This window comes from Solea solea, chromosome 15 (genome assembly GCF_958295425.1).
Source record: "Solea solea chromosome 15, fSolSol10.1, whole genome shotgun sequence".
Taxonomy (NCBI): Eukaryota; Metazoa; Chordata; class Actinopteri; order Pleuronectiformes; family Soleidae; genus Solea; species Solea solea.
Window position 1 is genome coordinate 3,029,340 of NC_081148.1, and position 14,675 is coordinate 3,044,014.

General features: G+C 41.4%; 1 protein-coding gene across 1 annotated transcript; it reads right to left on the minus strand.

The window, feature by feature from the left end:
* Positions 1-1,005: 1,005 nt before the first annotated feature.
* On the minus strand, positions 1,006-14,106 carry nt5c2a (5'-nucleotidase, cytosolic IIa). The gene is made up of 18 exons (XM_058652035.1): positions 13,949-14,106; positions 12,833-12,984; positions 11,982-12,055; positions 10,829-10,946; positions 9,404-9,499; positions 8,824-8,915; positions 7,720-7,777; positions 7,127-7,220; positions 6,984-7,037; positions 6,787-6,870; positions 6,653-6,694; positions 4,532-4,639; positions 4,231-4,297; positions 3,852-4,022; positions 3,640-3,691; positions 2,730-2,790; positions 1,586-1,762; positions 1,006-1,511 (listed from the first exon to the last, which is right to left on the minus strand). The coding sequence occupies exons 2-18, from the start codon at positions 12,931-12,933 to the stop codon at positions 1,272-1,274; spliced, it is 1,689 nt and encodes a 562-aa protein (XP_058508018.1). The 5' UTR covers positions 12,934-12,984; positions 13,949-14,106; the 3' UTR covers positions 1,006-1,271.
* Between the last annotated feature and the right edge of the window lie 569 nt (positions 14,107-14,675).

The following is a 14,675-nucleotide window of genomic DNA, read 5'->3' on the forward strand; positions in this document are numbered from 1 at the left end:
TTTGATTCTTGTGTTGGACGTTGCACTAAACTGAACCCAGCACCATTAGTGTTTTCTGGAGTAAAAGTTGAAGATGTAATCCATACTCTAACGTACTGTAACCATCACATATATATATTTGCTTGATCTCTTTGGATTTTAAGTGCATGAGCAATGAGCTCTTAACCAACATCACTAAAATACTAGAATGGTAGAAAATCACAGTTGCTTTGAGACGACATGACAGGAAACACTGAGGAACATGATCTGTGTGTGTGTGTGTGTGTGTGTCCTGCTTCTAGAACCCAGCACACACACAGTTCTCAGTGAAAACATGGCTGTCTGAGGGTACATCAGGAAACACAGCAAACAAAGTCTGAAATATCTCATGAATATGTTCACTGCTCACTCCCTGGACCAAAGTTCTACAGAAAATCCACGTGTTTATCTTAACACAACAGCTGCTGCTCTGCTGCTGCATAGTTTGGTATGTTTTAGAGCTGAAACCATTCATCAAAATCTTTAAAAGTGAATCATTTAAAAAAATAAAAAAAAAAAGTGAATCATTTGAGAACATCATCATTTCCAGGTTTGACGAACACTGACCAACATTTCTGATATTTTATGGACCAAACGATAAATCGAATAATTGAGAAAATAATCGACAGATGAATCGATTAGTTGCAGCTCTAGTGTTTGTGTCTTAGATTGTCTTGACTGACTGCTGATGGATCAACAACTCCTGGTACACGTGAGTGAGGGTTAGGGTTTACAAAGCAACTCAAACATCAGTGAACAGTGACATAAAGAGCAGAACATATTCACTAAAGATATGGACACAGGAGCAGGTTTTATTAGGTGAGTTTTAAAATCTGTTTTTCCTGTTGTCCCACTGACAGCCATGTTTTATGACACCCCCATGTCTGTGTTGAAGGAGGTGCACACACACACAACAGTGTCAGTGCCTCACAGCACAGTGGGTGTGTGCGAAGGAAAAAAAAAAAGACAGCAATTGTAAATAAAAACAACTCTAAACACTTCATGTATTAAAATAGAGTTCTCAGTGCATATGAATACATTCATGTCTCCTGACACACTGAGTCAATGACATCACATGAAGCTACAGTAACGACTGACTTACCTGTGGACAGGTACAGTAACAATGTGCATCGTCTACTAAACGGATAACAGATAAGCAGGTTAGCAGATGGATGTAACAGCTAAAGACAAGATTCTCTGCAGATGAACTTGTGTAAGGAGATTAATCTGCACGCTCCTCTGCTCCGCTTTACTCATTCCTCCTCCTCCTCCTCCTCCTCCTCGTCATCATCCTCATCATGGCAGTGGGTAATCTCCTGTGGAGCCTGAGGGAAGAAAAGGGGGGGTTGGATCTCGCTGATAGATCGGGTCAGCTGGTGTCGTTTGCACTCCATCTCCTTGAAGTCGACGTCATGGCGGTTTCTCGTGGCCAGCGGAGACTCTGTGTCGATGATGGTGATGTGAGCGTGATCCACTGTCGACTCATGAGGCATCTGAGAGAGAAAACCGTCAATGTCATTCTGTGACTGAGGAAAGAGGCTGTGATACAAACTGTGGCAGGACTCACTAGTACGTGTGCAGCTCTGAACAGATAGCTGAAGGGATAGTAGAGAAGGTTGATGAAAGAGGCAGCATACAGGTCGGCATAGCGCATCACTTGAGAGGCAAACAGGGTCTGACGAGAACCACTTCGAAAAAGACTTCCCATCATGCCATAGCACATGTCCATGTCATGGGTGACTTTCTGTAGAGAACAGGGAGACGTTCACAGTCACAGTAAGACTTTGTGTTACTTTGTTCACAGGGCAAAATCATTGTGAATACATGTTTCTAATGTTGTAGTTGTGATGAAATGGAACTGAATTCCTGAATCTATTAGAGTTTAATTCACAAGGACTGATTTGAAATGCATTGTTTTTCTGTCATAAAAAGTTCTCAAATCTTCATCGAACACAGGTAAAGTCAGATAATGGTCTAGTCTTTGTCCTGTTAGATCTTACTGCTGCAGAGACAGGAGCAGGTGCTGCCCTCTGCTGGTTTAAATCATACTGATCTGATAGATTCCAGTTTGTTCATGTTAATGATAAAGCCTCACTACAAACAGAAGTTAATTGTGGGGTTCCACAGGGCTCAGTGCTTGGGCCTATACTTTTTACCTTATATATGCTTCCTCTAGGGAACATTATCAGGAAGCACAACATACACTCATTGTTATGCAGATGACACACAGCTTTATTTATCAATGAGGCCGGATGAAATAAATCAGGTTGTTCAACTCCAGGAATGTCTCAGAGACATTAAGTCCTGGATCCTGTACCATACAACCCTCCAGTTCCTTTTCCACTTGCCAACATGAAGCAGTTGTGCAAGAGCAGGGGCGGGGACAACAAGCAATGACCTGATCAGACTGCTGAACGTCTAGGATGTTTGAGTGGTAGAATTCATTTGTGAAACCTTTCGTGGATGCCTCTCAGCGTTTCAGTCAAATTGCACTATTTTGTGCAGCGGTCTGACTTTACTAGACTTTACTACAATGTCTTGAAACAGAACTAACTAACAAGATCTAAACATCAGTATAGTGAGAAACACAGTAAGAGTCATGTGAGTGAACTCATTTGACAATGGTTTGGATGTAATCAACATGTGTTTATATTTAAAAGTGACACATGTGACCAGAGACGGTGAGATTTGTTATAAGTTATAAGTTTTACCTTTATCTGTCTTTGCAGGGAGCTGATGTCCGGCTGCTCATTGCTGCTGGAGTCCAGATGCCTGAGGACAAAGAACGTGTGGTCACATCTGTGACATCAAAGTCATGTTCACAACAATCAGATTTGTGTGTCCACTCATTAATACTGTAACCTATCTATCTGAGGGGTGTGGCACTTCCTTTGCTGGTTTTAAGTCCCTCCTTATGTGTTACATTAGCAGCGATGCAATCTGCAGAGACTTGAATTACATATCAAGCAACTTCCAAATGTGGTTTGAATCAGATTTGAGTTCTGGTTTCATGTGATTTTTGGGTTCTAGAGCAGCTGATGTCACACAACCAAGGTAACGCACATAAATCAGGCAATATGGAAAACTTGCCCTTTCACCGGCTGTTTTCATCCTAAAAGTAAAGATGGTGGACAGCTATTGTTCCCCGGGATACCAAAACAGTCGTAGACAGGGTAACTCCTACAGGGCAATCCCCACAGATCCAGAGATAGTGGAGTTGAATTAGAGTGGAGAACATCTGCCCAAGCCTGAACCGAGACTGGGATTTACTGCCACCGTCCTCGGGTCCTCTTGATCATGCTTTTTTTGTGATTTGCCTCTGGAAAAGTCTGCACTGAATAGTCAGAACAGCCGCGCTCCAACACACCTGATTCAGATGGTCTGCAGAAGCCTGGTAACAAGCTGTTCATCTCAATGAGGTGTGTTGGAGCAGGGCAACATGTAACACATGCAGGGCAGTGTTCCCTGAGGACCAGGGATGGGAAACACTGTTTAAGGCGATACACAGTTCACTGGTTTCAAACGGTTTTCATGTGGAGAATGAAGCGGAAGACTATGAAAGACTGAATGACATACATCACTGAAATAACACACCACAAGAGACAGCAAAGAGGAACTCACTTGTAAAGCTCAGCCAGGAAGCATTCCAGAGACTGAAGCTCTTCAAATATGGCTGAAAAGAAAAGAGTGGCAAAGGTCATTTTCTGATGTTTACGGTGTAAAAATGTATTTATCACTGAACTGCTGTTGCTTCTAAAGAAACGTGAGTTCAGCTGTTCATGTATATGGTCCTGTGAGTCTGTGTGTGTGTGTGTGTGTGTGTTGAGTCTCACAGCTCTTGTCAGTCCACACATGCAGCTCCTGGGCCAGCTCAGGTATCACCAGGAACGTCCTCCAGCCCTGACGCTTCTTAGACTTGAGAATATCACCAAAAATGTGGTCTCCAATATAGATGATGTCCTTTCCTTTAGCACCCAACAGGTCACACACGATGTCTGAGGAACCTGGGCGCAAAACATGTCACATGTGATTTTCCCCTCGAGTCATATGTGGTACTACAGCATTAACACATTTGTGTTTCAGATAAACACGGCATGAATGCAGTCCCTTTTATTACTCTGAAGTAACCACAACTACCACTTCCACATACTGTATGTTTGGCCTGGTTAATGTTTGACTGGTTCATTTTTAAAATCATCAACTGCCTTTTACCTCCGGAGTAAACGATACCATGGTGGAGGGGTCCAGTGTATGTGCCAATCTTCAGCTGACCTGTTGTCTGAAAGACACCAAGAATCGTGTAAGTTAGTAATGCACACGTCTCCTTCATTCCAAACTTGGGTTTCTTCTTTGCATTCTTAGCACCTTCAAAAAATAAGGCTGAGAAATGAGAAATCCTAATTTGTGTGGTGTCAGTGACGTGCAGCACACCTGTATGTATGAGAAACTCCCCTGGCCAGATGAAAAGCACCCAGACATGGTATTTTGTCCATAGTGAACTTTACACACTCACAGTATCAACTTGTCGCAGCACTGTTCCTTCTCCAAAGAACACAGGCTTCTTTGCGTCCACCAGGATCAGGTCAAAGTAGGACTTCCAGGGCCGATGGGAGGTACCTGGCTGCAAAAACATCATCAACATCATCATGTTATAGTATATGGAACCTTATCTACTGCACAGGGATCTGCCATGAACACACCACTTTGCAGCAGCAACTTTAAATTCATTAAATGCATTTCCATTATGCCCCTGAATATAGGAACCAGCATTTCATTAACTGCAAATCAACAAGGCAACACAAACAAGTTCATAACTATGGCATTTAGAGTTAGAGAATACTAGGAATTTGCTAGACAGATAAATAATAACATGGAAAAAAATAGAAAAGAGTTAAAGAAAGAGAATATAATTTAGTCAGTGCAACATGAAAACTACAATCTGTCAGCAGACAGAGTAGCAACTGTCAATATGGAGGCTGCAGCAGCAGCAGTCAGAGGTGACAGATGATTGCAGCCTGTCAGAGATCAGCTGCAGAGTGGAAAAACTGTTTTTGTGTCGCGTTGTTTCCGTCCTGACGGACCACAGCCTCTTGCCAGAGGGAAGCAACACAAACAGATTCAGCGTGCAGGTCCTGGAGGGGTGGCAGAGTCCAACCAGTCAACCAAACACCTTCTCAGCACAGCGAATGATACACTGCAGCCTGATCTTGTCCTTAGGAGGTGAGGATGGACTCGATGATGGCAGTGTGGAAGTGCACCATCATCACTATTGGCAGGTTGAACTTGTTTAGCTGCCACAGGAAGTACATTCTTTGCTGGGCTTGTTGCAGCAGCCCAGCTTCAAATGCTGCTTCCTGTCAGACATCTGCAGGTGGAGTGGAGCACATCCTGCAGCAGGGCCAGGATGATCTGGTTGAAGGCCGACCTGAAGTCAATAAGCAGGATCCTAGCGTAGGATCGTGTGGAGTCCTGGTGCGAGAGGATGAAGTGGAGGGCCAGGTTGACAGTATCATCTACAGACCTGTTGGCTCTGCAGGAAAACTGCAAGGGGTCCAGGACATTGCTTCAAGGTGGATGGACAGCTGGATTTAAGTCCGGCTGCTCTCCGTGTCTCGTCGACATCTCTCGCCAGGATGGAAAGGTGTCGCTGGGGAGGGGTTTGTGGCAGAGTTGAAGGAAAGAAGGGTCGTGGAGGTGTCTCAGAGGAGGTTGACAGTGTTGGGAGGGCTGATCTGCTTCCGTGTAATTGGACACATGCATGGACAGGAAAAGTTCCAGAAGAGACCGTCTTTTTCCAACTCACTGTATTTACATATTGGCCAGTGTTGGACATTGTCTCCTAGTACTCTGCAGTTGAATAATACATATACAGATAAGCAAAGTTGACTGTGGTGTAACAGTGGTACAGTATATTCCCCTCTCTCTTTGTTAAAATCACCTAAGTTAACTAAGGAGTCAGGGCATGTCTGCTCCACACACAGTACCTGGCCAGCGAGTGTGCACTAGGCCTCCGGCGCATCAGCGAGCGGTGGGATGTAAACACCGAGCAGAACCAAAGAAGAAACCTCACAGGGCGAGGAGAAGGTTTTGCAGTGGATGGTGAGTACTTCCAGTCCAGGAAAAGAGTGCTGGGAGATCACTGTCACATCACCAACACCAGTCGCCACAGAGTTCTGTGTTATGGTCATTTGTAAAAGTTGGAAGCGTGGAATCGTCCCACACAGCCACGCCTCCGTGAAGCACAAAACAGAAGATGAGGAGAAGGCTCTTTCTTTCCACACAAGAAGCTGAAGTTCGTCCACAGGTTGGAGAAGAAGGTCTACGGCAGTGGGTCTACGGTGTCTGCGTCTGCAGAGGCGCACAAACACTCCAACGCATTTCCCTTCTCCGGCGTATTAAAGCGGTTGGTTTTAAAATTCAAGGCTTTTAAAAATAAACAGGCCAATATGGTTCACAAAAGGACTCATATTAGCTACTGTATATCACTGTGTCCTTCCATACAACTGAAGCCAGTGTGAACAGCTCACACTAGAGCTATTTGAGTCAGAGGAGGCATCAAAGGCTCTAAACATACACATTAATATTCCCCTACAGAATATTTTGTAATATTTTGTAATATTTTGTAATATTTTACCTTGGGTCCGTGAGGAAAGCCAAACAGGTAGGTCATGATTTTCTGTAAGAAACCAGAGGAGCTTTTTCACACTGTGGTCCAGAACAATCATCATTAACATGTGCATGTTTTTACAGGATGATTTTTAGTTTCACCTCTGTGTATTTGTAATCGCTGTTGGTGACCAGAAACACTTTGGTGACTTCATTCATGCGACTGAGGAGCAGAGGAAGCTTCGGCTTGAAGAACACACAAAAAACATGGACAATTTAAAAAAACAGACAAAAAACTGAACGTTCTTATATTGTATTAATCACAAAACTGTACGATAACATAATTATTATATACTCACATCCTTCACCACATATTTCTCCAGGTTTTCAACAGTCTTTTCTTTTAAGGAGCCCTGTGAAATAAAAACAACAGCACTGACTGCAGGAGACTGATTTGAGCTCTCTGCATGTAAGTATCAGGTGGAAGAGGATATGCATCTACCATGAAATGAACCCAGTCCACTGCATCTCTGACATCCTGGAACATGCTCTTGTATGACATGAAGAGGTCACCATCTTTGAAGCCAGTCTCACAACTACACACACAGTGGAAATCTTAGGAGCATAGAACTGCACAGGATATCAACATTTTACTCATCAACGCTCTCTCCAGGTGCATGCTGGGAGTGCGTGTGGTAAGTGATCGTGTTGTCATTTGTTAAGTTGTTTTCTCAGTCAGCATCTGTTAAATGTGCATGAGTATTCAAATGTTCTGCTTGATTAAAAAAAATTTTTTTTTGTAATATATATGTAATATTAAAAATGTTTTTTTGTTTTTTATCAGTGATTGTATTTATAAAACCAAATATTTTCACTGAAATATTCAGACCAGGTACAGACGCCTATGTTATAACATTGTAATATTAACATGATTAACAACACTAAACTGTGGCAGTTCAGTGCTTATGTACTGAGTGACATAATGAGAAGAGCTTCATACAGAACACTGTAAACAGGATGCAACTCTGAACTCTGGTCTTATTTCAAAGGACACATTACATTTGTTTTTATGCAACAGTGATGATGAATCAGCACCTCGAGTATCTGGAACAGTTACTGAAGAAGTCGACCAGGCAGGCAAACAGGTAGGTTTCTGAGGAAGAAGACAGAGACCGAGTGTGTGACGGTTAATTTGACACTTAGGCCACGTTCACACCTGCTATTAACATCTGTTTTGACTGTTCACACTTTGCAATAACACATATCCTGGATGGGATTTGCCCACACTGCATTCAAAATACACTAAAACAGGTCAGACTGCACACAGATGTGTCCACAGTGTTTGTGCATCGTTGTCTTTGTACTGGTGCATGTAAAAGCCAGAAAGTTTTAACCTTTAGAAAAAAGAAATGTGTTCATCAGTTTTAACATTATTGTAGTGACGACAGATAAATGAAGGTATGGCTGCTGATTATAGGACATATTGCATTCATACAATCAGAGCAGGTTGAGACCTGGTCTTGTGCACTGCTGTTAATCAGTACAATGAAGACGTTATTACAGACTCACAAGTAAAAATGTAGCATTTATGATTGACAGGATGCATCGTGTGTGCGTTTTCATTTCAGCACACGTGTTAACAAATGAGTGTTCACACTGCACATATCACATGTGACACCCACCCGGCTATTTATGATCTTAGGCTCGGCGTCATGGCTATTTTTACATGTGACGTGCCCGGTTCCCAACACACACACACACACGCACACACACACACACACACACACACACACACACACACACACACACACACACACACACACACAACATTCATGACCTGAGGAGACATTGCATTGACTGATATTCATTTCCTGGAGACTTACTCTAACCTTAACCACAATTACATTACATTTTATGTTTATAATATTTTGTTTGTATTGTGTTACTGCTATGTTAAAACAATTTCCCCTTGGGGATGAATAAAGTATTTCTATTCTATTCTATTCTAATATCCTAATCCTGACCCTAATCCTAACCTTAAATCATATCTTCACCTTAAAATGTAGTCATTTACGTTATGGGGACTTGATATTTGTCCCCACAAGGAAGACAAGTCCCCATAATGTGACTGTGTAAACAGGTTTAGGTCACACACACACACACACACACACATTACACACAGACAGTGTGTTCTCTTACCAGGTAGATTGAAGAGGGTATTGAGGATGTAAAAGCGGTCTGTGTCTCCACGCTGGATGAATTTGTTGGCGTACATGTCTCTGATGTCAGGTCTGTGCAGAGTGACAACACAAACATCCAAAGAATGATACTATACAGAGTTCACCTGGTGCTATTTCTGACCATGTTACATGCATGTGTGTCTGGTGTATGTACAAGAAAACAGAATTGGGATCTGCTCACACAGAACAGTTGTTTTTCATTATTGCATTTAGGCTAAATATTTAGTTCTATAGATCTACAAAGACAATAAAACACATCATATGTAATTAAGTTCTTTTTTAACTGAACTATGTAGCTACAGTATATACAGTACTGTGCAAAAGTTTCAGGTGTAAAATAGAAAAGCTTTCATAAATATAAATTCTAATTGTTTTCTAAATGTTTTCATTCATAGTTGAGTCACCCACTATTCTTCCATGAAGAATAAAGGGCTGGGGTACCCCTGAGCAAATAAACCAGGGTTGTAATACAAGCCAAATATTCTTTAAAAGTGTGGTGGTGAACTACATTGACAGATCATAAGAGCAGTAGACCTCACCCTCTCAGGAAGTTGAACCCATGCACACACACCAGGATGTTTCCATAGGCATCCACTTTGAGTAGATTTCCATAGACTGTGTCGAACACCAGCCCTCTAAACAGGAGACAGAGGTCAGTGAGGACAGGAAACACTGTGGGATGATATTTAAAGACCACAGGCCACAGATTTAGAACTGTTAGCATATACAGTATAGATTACTAAATGTCAGGTGACTCGTCTCTCGTTTTCATAAAAACACTGAAGATTTGATGCAAATTCACAGCTTCACAGAGAAAACTTAAGGGAAAGTTACAATGGTCGTTAAAGTGTGTTTATGTAAAGCCATCCTGTATTTTAAGACATTAATAAAACATTGATTTCATTTGACAAAGTTAGGGACATGATCAGTGCAATTTAAAGCAGAGCACCAAACATGGGACATTGAAAGGTGGCGCCCCCTCCACTGTGCCGTGTAGAAAACATCTCAGGTGGGGTCTCCTTGTCATGCCAGTAACGTTGGAAACCATCAGGACTGTCAAGGTGACATTTTTACTCATCAGAGAATAAAACTTTCTTCCATGTTTGGTTTCTCGTGCAAACTCCAAACGGGCAATTTTGTGCCGTTGAAGGAGACGAGGCCTTTGAAGGCGTTTTTGTTCTTAAAACCCTTCTCTCACAGATGCCGTCTAATGGTTATGAGACTGCAGTTGGCACCAGTGCAAGCTTAATTTGGGCCAAGGATCGTCCCGTGTCTTGACGGACAGCCATTTGGATCCTCCGGCTCAGGGCCGGTGACATGTTTTTGGGTCTACCACTTGACTTTTTTGTTCCATAACCCTCAGGATCTTTTAAGAAGTTTCAAATGACTGTCTTACTGCGTCCAACCTCAGCAGCAATGGCACGATGCGAGAGGCCTTGCTGATGCAGCTCAACAATCCGACTTTTTTTCCTTTGCCATCAGGAGGTCATGACAGTGTGGATATCTGACAGAAAATGCCACTGAATCCACATTTTTGCAAAGATTTAGGCTTTTAAAGGCTGTGGTCTTCAACTTTTGATCAGCTGATGAACAGCCTATTTCAGTTTAATGGTTGTTTGCAATAAATTGCTTACTCATTTTGAAGCACTACTTAGAACCTTCTTAAGATCCAATAGTGCAAAATGTAACTTCTTGCAATTTTTCAACTGGTCTTAAAATTTTGATCAGGAGTGTATGTGTACATATATATATATATATACAGTATATACACATATATATATTGGTTCTGTGATATATTGCTCTATTTCCATGAATTTTAAGTGCACGTGAACTCTTAGAGAGAGCTTGACACTGGCACTGGTACTGTTTTTCAGGAACCAACATGGCACTGTGAACAAACCGAGTCACGTGACATCTGGAGCTCTATACCATTGAAGTGCCAAAACAAGGATCTATAAACCAACCTGGTGGGGAACGAGGGGTCATAGACAAAGTTGAGTAGCTCTTGTGGATATCCAATGGAAACCAGGCGCTCCACTGTCAAGTCAAATCCCAGTGATTCGTACTCAGGAGATTTATACACTAGATAAACAGTCAGGGAGACAAGTTTATGTTCACAACAAACTTCTCAACCCATAAAGGCAATGAAGCACAATGCACTTTGACTGCTGCTGGATGCAGATAGATAGATAGATAGATAGATACTTTATTCATCTCACAGAGAAATTCACAAATGCACTATTGCACAAAGGCTAATTTCTCTAAGAAAGCAAACGTTAGGATTATTAATCTAATTAATCAGATTTCAGAAATTGTCTCATTTAGTCACACACCAACCAAATTCTAAGACAATCAGCTTTAAATTTCAATTTATGTCAAGTAGGAATTAATAAAGACTTTATTTACTGTTAATAATGGCACTTTTCCACTACCCAGTTCCAGCACGGCACAAATTCTCAGTATTTAACAGTGTCTTTAACATTGTGTATTGAGCGACAGCACTGCCGTGATCATGAGCAGTGAACCACATCACAACCCATGACGCTGTATTTCAGGTCAGTGATGCAGTCATGCAGGAAGTCCTGAACCATTCTTTTTAATAAACTGATTCTGATGATGCAGTTACACCGAAAACAACTGACAATCAGTAGTCACTAGTTTGTGTGTGTGTGCTATAGTACTATAGTAATGGTAAACCACACCAAACCGTGTAGAGTCCAGCCGCTCTGTGCCTAGCAAAGGCGAGTCGCGGTGGAACCGTATAGTGGAAAAGTTACACTTTTTCTACTTTTATGCTGTTTTTCAGTCAGAAAATACATTTGCACTAAAGATGTCGCTAAATATATGCAGCACTGTCATAAGGGGGTTTGCAGAAAAGCTTAAATATTCCTACATTGCTAAGCAGATAGATCATAAATGTCACTGTATGGGTAACTATAAAAACTGGCAGAAACTGGAGAAGAGCAACACAGGGCATGACAACAGGAACAGGATTTCTTTTGAAGCACAGCTTGTCATAAAAATTGTTATAAGAAGCATTTTAGGTTTTTTATGTATAACCCCACAAAAAGAATTGTGCGTCCTCAACACGAGTTATCTTGACTGATGTGGACTTACCTGCCAGAGTGTAATCCATATCAAAACCAAAACACTTGATCTTCTCCATGGCCAAGCTTCGGTTGACAAACACTCTGGAAGGTGAGAACAAAGAATCAGAAAGTTTGTCACGCTGCTGTTTGAATTGCAATTTAAAATACAATTAGCAAACTGTAACCACTGTAAGGATGGTTGGAGTACATAGACACACACATTCATTGTTTTTAATGATATGTCATGTGATGATGCTCCACCATGTTGCAAATCTATTACACAACAAATACTGAGCTGACAACTGACAAAGTTATATTGCTAATCAAATCACAATATTAGAAAAATAAGAGAATTGTCTTGGAGTCTTGGAGTTAAGGACTATTAGGTATGCAAACAACTTCAGTTTACTCTGCACAGCAACAGCCTGTTAGCATAGCTTCTAAGGAAGATGGCCGACACCGTGTTTATATTCTTGAAGTGAGGTTCAGTCCCTCTGTGGGCGGGTCTAAAACACACGGAACTGGCAGTGTAGTTTCGATGCATCATCGGAGGGCAATTCTCAAAATAAGAAATAAAGATAATCATCTCAGGGGAAAGGCAGGGGGAGGCAAAAATGATCATTCAGAAATACTACCAATAATACAAAGCTTAATGCAAATTGGTGTAAAGTATTCCTTTAAGTACAACCAAAAAAATATAGCCATTATCCAGAACTACATGAGTATAATAAAAATGTGTATTGTAGCTGTGTTTCTAAAATCTGAATAAATGTACTGTATTTAAACATTATTGTGTAGCATCTTTGATGCCAAGACAACATAAAGCAGAACCTGGAGAATAAGCTGATCCTGAATCATGTCAGGATCAGCAGGACGTACCTGTGGTGCGCCTCACGCCGGTACTTTTTCATGGCCACACCGTCCATGTTAGCTGGTAGGTCAGCATACTTCTGCAGACGGTCACTCCATGAAGTTGTCATCTTGAACCGTTGTAACAGTAACCGTTGTTGAAAAGAAATAGCTTGCTAAACCTAGAAACACACACACAATAACAACAGAGGTGTACGTCACCTCTGAGTTCAGCAAGGAATGGTATACTCTAGCTTTCCTAAGCATTTCACACAGCTGTGGTTATACAATTACTAAAACCTGTCAAATAATTTCCAAGTAAATGGTAAGAACTATAAACTGTGATGATGTTTGTGTCTTTCCTTCCTGCCCTCATTGTGCAGGCTGCAGGATCCAGATCCAGTTTCAAGGCTATTATTATTATTATTATTATCATTAGCAGCAGTATTATTGTGCTGTAATTAATGATTCTGGTTGATTCATGATTATCAGTGATTATGATAATCAGGCCACCTGGATTTATATTGATTTTATGGCTCTGGTATTGTCAAAAAATGAGTGAGTGCTTCTGCTCCTTTTTCCCTTTCACTTTCTCTATCTGGCAGTTATTGAACAGCTTAGGAACACAGTACTGAGAGAGAAGGTGACGTCACAAACGTGTCTGTGATTGGACAGGTGTTCCGCAGATGTCCTGAGGGTTACTGTTATGACAAGTCTATGGGCGCAAAGCTCTATTTCTCTGCTTTCCGGTATAAATCCATCCGTCCGTCTCACCCTGGACAATAATAATAATGCCTAGTGCTTGTTCATCGTGGGATTTCAGCACGAGTCTCAAGTTCGTTTGAACTTTGATGGACATTGTATCAAGTATTTCAAAGAGCAAAGTCGTGTTCTTAATATCAAACAAGTCAACAGCTGTTGTACCGCTAACGGCGCAGGGAATACTTTACTTTACTATACTATACCATACTATACTATAATATACGATTCTATACTATACTGCTGCTGTTATACTATAGTTAGCTCTTGTTCCTTTGACGGACAGCAGTCACGCGCTTCCATGAGCGCGTCAGTGCGCCGCTGTCGTGTGTGTACTTGTAAAATAACATGTATATCAGTTCGGCTCAGGTCGGTAAGTGTTCGTACCTTGACAAAAAGACAAAGGAGCAGGACTGTAAGTGCTCCTGAAGCAACGGGACAGCAGCCCGGACCACATTCACAACAATGACGCGCGCGGGTTCTTCCCGTGGATGGTTCTTCCTCTTCGTCGCCGTATCTTCTTCTGTCGGAGTTTATTGGCGGTTGGTAAACAGGTCATACGCGCGTGCTGCCGCCTGCTGGAATGGAAACGGGACAGAAGATTTGTCAGAAAACAGATTGTGCTGTTCATAATAGTATCCAGCTACTTACTTTGTTATAAACTTATTGATTTTGTTGGCAAAATTCCATATCCTTAAATGTCAATTCAGTGGTAAAAAACCTAATTTTGTCGCTTTTTACCCATGAAGTTGTACATTATATTTCTTTGATTTCTGGCTCTAACAACAAAAAAGCAATTAAGACTGTCAATGTTTGGTCCTCCTTTTCTTTCTCTTTTTAATAACTCATCAGCTACCCTGGCAAAGTTGTATTTCTCCTGTTTTTGCTCTGTTTGTTCACTAATGTAATATGTTTCTTTCTTCACTTTTGTAATGTAACCGTATTTCAATAAAGTTGTTAAAAAAAATAGTATCCAGCTACAGGATACTATTGTTCTCACGTGCAGCGCTGCTTTCCAATGTTCTAAAATGTCGTTCTTACACCTTTGGCGATGATGACGATGATGATGATGATGATGAATTCCTGAATTGAAGACAACTAATCTTGAATTGAC